We start from the raw sequence: 8751 nt of genomic DNA on the forward strand, positions 1-8751 counted from the left end.
GGCACTGGGTCCCTTGGGATGCTCCCGGGTGGTTGTGAGCTACCTGATGTGAGTGCTTAGGAACCAACCAAACTCTGCTCCTTCAAGGTGGTGTCAAGCACGGAGCCATCTCTCCAGCCCTGAAAATGCTTGGAAATTTGTCAAGTTAATTCTATAATCTGCTTGGATTTAAATAACTACCATCAGCCGGGGGCGGTGGTGGCACACGCCTTTAATCCCAGCACTTGGGAGGCAGAGGCAGGCGGATTTCTGAGTTCAAGGCCAGCCAGGGCTATACAGAGAAACCCTGTCTCGAGGGGAAAAAAAAAAAAAAGAACTGCCATCCATGACGACTCTAGTTTTTAGTTTTGCTGCGCTGGGTAGAGAACACAAGCCCTCACACATGCTAGGCCAGTTCTATGTATGCATATGGCTGGCTCCGTGTCATAAAGGGCAATACTGCTAAAAGTTGGGACCTCCACACATTACTAATCTTCAAATAAATGTAAATTTAAACTTTTATGCAGAAACCTGGGCTCAGCATGGCAAGCATGCTTTTTTATTTTAGCACTTGGATCTCTGGGAGATCCTGACTCAAAAGACTCGTGGATATGGCAGCACAAACCTAATTCAGACAAGCTTGAATCGTAATATTATCAGAATACTCTTGAAAAATCTCTACAGGAGGCGGCTGTGGACTAGACTGCCAACCCCTAGTTCCTATGATTCCAACTACCCAGCCTTAAAGCAGCTTCTCTCAGGCTATGTGGGTCTGGAAGAGATGGCTAAGCAGTAGAGTACTATTCTTGCAGAGACCCTGGTTTCAATTCCTGTACCCACAAGGTCCACATTCATATTAAAGAGCCTATAGAACAGTGGTTCACAACCCTCCTAATGCTATGACCCTAATACAGTTTAAGTTGTGGTGACCCCCCCCCCATGAAATTTTTCACTGCTTCATAATTTTGCTGTTGTGATTTGTAAAGTTTTCCAATGGCCTTAGGTAACCCCTGTGAAACAGGATCAGCCCCTAGGTTGTGAACCACTGCTACAGGGCTAGGGGTGCAGTCCAGTTGCTGTGAGTGCTGGCCTACATGAGGCCCTGAGCTCAATCTATAACACAAGGGATTAGAACAAGCCACTTTGTTGGGCGGTGGTGGTGCACACCTTTAATCCCAGCACTTGGGAGGCAGAGGCAGGCAGAGTTTGAAGCCAGCATGGTCTACAGAGTGAGTTCCAGGACAGCCAGGGTTACAGAGAAACCCCGTCTTGGAAAAAAAAAAACAAAAACAAAAAGCCACTATGCAAAAGTGGGGGATTGCTTTCACTGAGATAGCTGTTGGTAAAGCCCTTGCCATAAACACCTGGAACACATGTAAAAACAGAGGACTCCAGTTGTCCTGACCTCTACACTAACACTGTGGCTTAAACATGTGGACTCAATCTTAAGGTTTAAAACAAAAACTATGAGTATTAGGATCCAAAAACCAGGACTTCTGCAAGAATACCAAGTACCCTTATCTGCTGAGTAATCTCTAGCTCCTAGGAAACAATATTTTACCCCACAGAAGAAGCCTTATCGGGTCTTATAAGGGCAATTCAGTACTTTATAAACCAGAAAAGCATTTTGAAAGGTTCTATATTTTATTACTGGACAAACATCCTAATTCAAGACACGAAGAGTCTCCAGGTTTAAATGTTGAAATCCATCTGGTAGGACTGATTGATGACAATTCAGTATAAATCCTCAGTCTTGCCATTGTGTGAATCCTTACAGACCCAGCTTCGTTCTCCTCCAGTGTCTTCTCTTAGAGTTGTACCTGTACAAAGAGAAGCCACCAGTTACAAGGTGGGTTGGTCACAACAAACCTGCTCCTCTAGCAGAGTCAGACTTTCAGAGGAACAAGAGAATTTATTTAAAGCGCTTGCTAGAGCATAAAAGGACTTACAGTAAGTAGCAGAGCTAAGCTAACCAGTCTCTGAACTGTTCATGTCAAGGTGTCACGATTTTTACCCCAAAAGCAAAAATCAGAAACAACCAACATGGCTTTTCTTTCAGCAGGATAATGGCAGTACTCCCACAAAATGAAGCACTGTAATTGCTACCTGCTTTTCTTTCAAAGTTACCTATAAAGGTGGCACACACCTGTAACCTCAGCACTTACTTGGAAGGTTGGAGCAGATTAGCCAGCCTGGGCTAAACAAGACTGTTTCAAAAAGCAAAAGACTACCCGGTAAAGCATCTAAGGTCCGCTGCCTAGTGCTTCAAAGCTTTCCTTAGCACTCTATGGGGGTGGGGGGGAACCAAAGTTTGAAAGTCTAGTCCTGACTGCAAGTAAAGTCTCTAAATACATGTACCATACCAGAAGACAGAAGATAGTAATTAACTCGAATGTAAGGCTAGAGTGGGTTGTTGATATCAAGCTTAAGTGGCTAAATTAAGAACAAGGAGGCTCACTTTTTGCCCCAGCAGAGCCACACCCAGATTTTTACTAATCCCAAAACTGGGCAATGCTTATCTTTAATCCCAGCATGTTGGGAAAAACCAATTCCCACCAACTGTCCTCTGACCACATGTGGGCCTGCATCCCCCACACCACAGAAAGAACTCAGAAAGGCGCTTCCCTTGCCTGGGGGAGACCCTGGGTTCGATCCCTTCCACCTCTCTCAAAGACCCAGCTGGTCCTGAGCTCAACTCTGGTTGCAGGAAAGAACACTCCTGCCAGAATAGTCAAATCCCTTGAAGCCTTCCTAGGGAAATTAGGAAGCATTTATAAAAGGTTTGTGGAGGGATTTCGGGGGCTAAGTAAGCTAGTCACTACCAAGGAGCCTCATGACCTGAGCTAGAGCCCCAAGACCCATTTGATGAATGGAGAAGTGTTTCCTCCCAGTTCTCAACCCCGTGCTCCCAACCCAAACAAAAGGAAAAACATTTCAAAAGGGAGTCCCCAGCACACTAATTGACTGGGGTGGACCGTACTTTGCAACTGTGTATCTCCATGCCCAAAGTTACTTAAAACATAACGATTTCCAAGCCGGACAAGAGAAGGCTTACCTGATTTTGTTACCAGTTTTCATCCGGATCCACTGAGGAATAGGGCGATTTTGCTTTTGTTTCTTGGCCAGGAATCGCTTGATTCGGAAAGTCTTGTGAGAAGACTACGAGGAGATGCAACCAGCTTAGTGACACCACAGCCTAGTCTCTTGATTCAGTCACAAATTCCAACAAACTAACATCAGGCCTGCAGAACATACACCCAGGAAAAGCTCCCCGACCTCGAACCACCAAGTCCTTTATCCTCATCACTTCTCTGGAGGAAGAGTTAATGGCTTAAACATGGCTCATAATCAGCACCAAGTTTCTAAGCCCAGGTCCTGTCTGACCTATAAACTGGCTGTCTGCTGGGCTCCAGCGATGAAACACGGAATAGCTGGAGTAGGAGAGGAAACGGACTTACTGGAACAAGGATGGCTTGAGGTTAGGCAAACCCTGGCCAGTTTTAAGTCAATGACACTAGGTACTGTACTCTGTAAGTCTTATCTACCTCCAAGTGACATTGCTGGCTAACCTAAGATTACGGAGCCCTAGACACTCCGTAGGCAAACACCATTACATAAAAAAATGCAACGAAGGCCAAGCGCACTCGTCCCCCTAGACCAGTTGGAGGTTTTATTTAACAAATTCAGATACTAAACCCACTTTGTACCTAGACGCCCATAAGCATAATCTTGCCAGTAGGCAATGACTGATGCGCTGTTAGCAGACGCCTCCAAGGAGTGACGCGCTAACTTCTGAAGGGATCTCAAAGTTCTGTTAACCCTTACTGTGGACATCTCGCTGTGCAAATGGCGATTCATGCTCTTCGATCAGGGACAATCTAAGAGTGGTCCCAAGCCTCTCGTTCTGCCCCCCCCCCATCATGAAGATCACCGTCAGCCCCAGGCTATATGAAACAAGAATACTTTGCACCCCTTGCCAGGCTGCAGGAAGAGCGTTCTCATCCTGCAAGGGTAAATGGACTTGATAATTTCATGCCGCGCCCACAGGCCGATAGGTGTCCCAGCTCCAAAAACGAACACTAAAACCCTGAAAAATACACCCAGCCCTCAATGCTGCGCATGTCTGCCACAAAGGCACAGCGGTCTGTGGCCTCAGGAAAGCCGCTGAGGGACGGATGGCGGCCGATAGTCTTACCATGGCGAGAAGCCGAATCAAGAATAGCGCGCACGATGGCGGAGGAATGGAGAAGAGAAAGGCCGGGACCGGAAGAACGCGATTAGAAGAAGTCGCTAGAGGCGGAGCTTAGGGGGGGATGGATGACTCGCAGCGTCCTCCCTAGCTCCACCCCTGCGCTCCCATGGGGCCGTGGGAACCCAAACCGGTTTATAGAGAACGTAATTCCGAGGCCTCCGCGTCCATGCCTGTTCCTGCAGGTGATCATCATTGTGCTGAGGGCCACAGCCTTGGTGGCCATGGTAGGTGGCCTTTGAGAAGTAACCAAGTAAACCCTTAGCAAACACCTGGAAACGGAGTAGGCGGGACCAACTCTGAGGAGGGCGGGAAAAGGCCTACATCACTTCCAGAGCTGCAACTCCCCCCGCTTCTGCGAGAGGGGCGGGGCTTAGGGTTGGCGATGCACCCTGGAAGGGAGGAAGATGGGGCTGCAGACATCTTTTAATGACTAACTTCACTATTATAGAGAATCCAAGTTCCATTCACAGCACCCATATCAGGCAGCTTACAACCCTCCAGCTCTAGGGGGTAACATGTCTCTGACTTCCAGGGGCACCTACACTTATGATTTACAGGTACACGTCCCCATGTAAACACACACGGACCCATTATCAATAGTACCTAAAAATACTTGATTAAAAGGGAGGCGGAGCTAGAGAGATGGCTCAGCGGTTACGAGCACCATCTGCTCTTCCCGAGGTCCTGAGTTCAGTTCCCAGCAACCACATGGTGGTTCACAACCATCTGTAGTGAATAACTACAGTGTGCTCATATAAATAAAATAAATATGTAAATCTTAAGAAAAAAAAAAGGCGCCGGAAAGTGGTGGTGCACGCCTTTAATCCCAGCACTTGGGAGGCAGACAGACCTCTGAGTTTGAGACCATCCTGGTTTACTCACACGAGTTCCAGGACAGCCAAAGATACACAGAGAAACTCTGTCTCCGGTGGGGTAAAAATCCCATATACCAGGGCCAGGGGAATCGTTAGTAGATAAAAGCACCAGTTACGCAATCCTGCCAACTTATAGTTCAAGTCCCAAAAAGTGAAGATACAGGGCGTGGTGGCCTACACTTTTAATCTTAGCACTTGAAGCAGAAGGATCAATATCTCTGAGCTCAAGGCCAGCCTAGTCTATATACTGAGCTTCCAGCCAGTCAGGATTACTACATATAGACCCTGTCGCTAAATAAATAAATAAATAAATAAGTACTCCTATGTATCTGCAACCCTAAGATTCCTACCGCACAATAGAAGGTGGAGACAGGAGAGAAAGTCCTGGAAGATTGAGGGCCAGCTAGCCTGGAGTATTTAACACAGCAACAGAAACAAGGCAAACCCTGTCTCAAAAAGGTGGAAGGTAAGAACTACTTCTCTTTGACATCTGCTCAACTGCTGTGTAAATAAAACAGAAAGTCAGGTATAGTTGTGTACCCCTATGAGGTCCCTATGAGGCAGACGCCAGAAGATCATAAATTGTGAGCTAGCCTAGGTTATATATTGAGACCTTACTTCTAAAAGGTAAACTATAGAAAGAGCACATCATAGAACAACAAGAAGCTGAAAACTAAAGATAATACCTGTGGATATCATAAAAAGTTAAAGATTCCTTTTATCAGTGCCAACTTATTCTCAGAACTACCTTGTGTATGTCGTTCCGGGGGAGGGGATGAGATTGTGATGTGAAAGGCTGAGGACCACGTGAGTCCCCAAGCAGCCTGCCTCTTCTTCCCTTCCTCACAGATACCTAACACACACTGCACTCAGCTCTGGACTTTCTCCTGATTTCCATAGCTTCACTTCTCCCAGCAGAGCAGCTAGTTCCTCATGGCTACAAGCAACCTGAGAGCTCCTGTGGTGGCCAGTGCTGTATGAGTGGTGCCCAGTGCCGCCGTAGGATCAGTGCTCAGTAAAGGATCAGACCCATGGCCATCCTGATTACTATGATGATGGCCCTACACCACCATTCCCAGTTTAGATTCTAAGCCTTTATTTTTTTTAATGTGCTTCTAGCTGGGCAGTGGTGGCGCATGCCTTTAATCCCAGCATTTGGGAGGCAGAGGCAGGCAGATTTCTGAGTTCAAGGCCAGCCTGGTCTACAGAGTAAGTTCCAGGAAAGCCAAGGCTGTTGAACTCAGAAATTCCAGAGGCTGAAGCAGGAAATCCTGTTATTCAAACAGCCAAGACTACAGAATGAGACTCTGTGTACATACATACCATACATACATACATACATACATACATCTCTATCTCTTTCTTTTTTATTTATTTATTTATTTATTTATTTATTTATTTATTTATTTGGTTTTTCGAGACAGGGTTTCTCTATATAGCCCTGGCTGTCCTGGAGCTCACTTTGTAGACCAGGCTGGCCTCGAACTCAGAAATCCGCCTGCCTCTGCCTCCCGAGTGCTGGGATTAAAGGCGTGTGCCACCACGCCTGGCTCTCTATCTCTTTCTTTTCTTTTTTCTTTTTCGTTTTGGTTTGTTTTTCGAGACAGTGTTTCTCTGTGTAGCCCTGGCTGTCCTGCCATAAAAAATCTAAATCTGGCCCGGTGTGGTGGTGCAAGCCTTTAATCCCAGCACTTGGGAGGCAGAGGCAGGCAGATTTCTGAGTTCGAGGACAGCCTGGTCTACAAAGTGAGTTCCAGGACAGCTGGGGTTATTAAGAGAAACCCTGTCTCAAACAACAACAACAACAAAACAAAAAAAAATCTGTGCCTGAAGAAACAAATGTAATGAACACCACCCCCCCCCGCCCCCATGATTTATAATCTTAGTTCAGTGTGTGTCTCTGTGTATGTATGTGTGTGTTGCTAGGGATGGAACCCAGGGTTGTATACATGTAATAAAAAGCACTCTACCATTGAGACGCACACCCAGCTCCTATGAGTTTATTCTAAGTTGTTGATTTGGTTTTTGTCTTACAATGTAGTTCTGGTGGACTTCAAACTCACTATATATAGCCCAAGTTGGCCTTAAACTTACAGTTATCCTCCTGCATCAGCCTCTTGAGTACCAAGCATTATAGACAATAATCTACCATGCCTGGCTCCTATAGGTTTATTATAAATAATATGAAGTTATGATTTATAGCAGCAGAGGTAGAACATGGTGCACACACCTTTAATCAGTGGTCAGGAGGCAGATCTATGTGAGTGAGGCCAGCCTGGTCTACAGAGTGAGTTCCAGGACAGCCAGGGCTAATCAGAGAAACCCTGTCTCAAAAAAACAAATATATGTGTGTGTGTGTGTGTGTGTGTGTGTGTGTGTGTATACACACACGAAAACATTTAAAGGTGATAGAGGGCGACAGCAAGGGTACAAGCTGAGGTTTATGGGGAAAAGTGAGATGGCTCATTGACTAAACCTGACACGAGAACCAATCCCCAAAAGTTGTCCTCCAACCTCCACACATTGTCATGCGCACACAGCTCCATTAAATAAATATAATAAAAAGAATAAAATTAGGGCTAGAGAGGTTAAAAATTGGCACTACTATTTGGGAGAGGGTGGGGGTTGAGACAGAGCCTCCCTACATACTTCTGGATGTCTTAGAACTTGAGCTGGCCTTGAACTCACAGAGATCTACCTGCTCTGCCTCCTGAGTGCTGGGATTAAAGTGCCTGGCCTAAACTGGTCCCCTAATTCCACTCCCAACATCCACAATGAGTAGCTCACTGCTGCTCTACACTTCTGAGCACCTCTTTCTGACCTCCATAGCCACACACAGATACAAAATAACAATCATAAAGAGAAAGCAAAAGAAAGAAAAGGTAATTTTGTGAAAAAGGTATCAGTTCCCCAAAACAACTGCTTAGCAGGAGGGAGGGCCTCCTGCTAAGGTGTGGTGTCCATTCATAGATGGAGTTTAGGGATTTTCCTCAGCACCACTGGGCAGCTCACAGGAGACTCCCAAACCATTTTGTCTACTCACAGCCCTTCTCACATTGCACAGAGTTCTGATTAAATCCACTGGTAGTTCTGGCGGTCACTGATGGATCCTGAGTTACTCAAGGACAAGGGCTTGTCTTCTTTTCATCCTTGTCCCTAGGGACTGACACATACAGTGAACAGTAGACACTTGCTAATCGAATGAAGGAATGGAAGAAATCTAAAGGGGCAGGAAAGAGGGGTTGACTCAGAGCTAGGTAGGACAGGCAAGCACCAGAGGAAGATGCTGATAGGAAAACTGAGTTTACTCAGCTGCTAACAGGCCAGAAGGGGAGGCAGGCAGTGCTAGCTTCTTATTGATGGGTCCGGAGTAGCCTTTTTCCTAAGGCCAGCTCCCGTGACCTTTAGCTTGGCTTCTATTTTGACTGTCTTTGCAAAAATCCTATACTTATTCCCTCAGGTAGCCCTTCTCTTGAATGTCTTCTAAATAGACTTTAGTATTTCTTACATTAGAAATGGTCACTTCTCGCCGGGTGTGGTGGCGCACGCCTTTAATCCCAGCACTTGGGAGGCAGAGGCAGGTGGATTTCTGAGTTCGAGGCCAGCCTGGTCTACAAAGTGAGTTCCAGGACAGCCAGGGCTACA

General features: G+C 46.2%; 1 protein-coding gene and 1 non-coding gene across 2 annotated transcripts; both read right to left on the minus strand.

Moving 5' to 3' along the window:
* Positions 1-1567: 1567 nt before the first annotated feature.
* Positions 1568-4272, minus strand: Rpl39 (ribosomal protein L39). Its single transcript, NM_026055.2, has 3 exons — positions 4175-4272; positions 3035-3138; positions 1568-1799 (listed from the first exon to the last, which is right to left on the minus strand). The coding sequence occupies exons 1-3, from the start codon at positions 4175-4177 to the stop codon at positions 1751-1753; spliced, it is 156 nt and encodes a 51-aa protein (NP_080331.1). The 5' UTR covers positions 4178-4272; the 3' UTR covers positions 1568-1750.
* Snora69 (small nucleolar RNA, H/ACA box 69) lies at positions 1962-2083 on the minus strand. The gene has a single exon (NR_002900.1). It is a non-coding gene; the product is annotated as a small nucleolar RNA, H/ACA box 69 (small nucleolar RNA).
* Positions 4273-8751: the final 4479 nt, after the last annotated feature.

Source organism: Mus musculus, chromosome X, assembly GCF_000001635.26.
Source record: "Mus musculus strain C57BL/6J chromosome X, GRCm38.p6 C57BL/6J".
Taxonomy (NCBI): domain Eukaryota; kingdom Metazoa; phylum Chordata; class Mammalia; order Rodentia; family Muridae; genus Mus; species Mus musculus.

Excerpts from the sequence above, each read along its gene's own strand:
- Rpl39 (NM_026055.2), bottom strand. Across the intron at positions 1,800-3,034 it reads AAAACTGGTAACAAAATCAG|GTACAACTCTAAGAGAAGAC; the intron begins GTAAGCCTTCTC and ends CTCTTTGTACAG.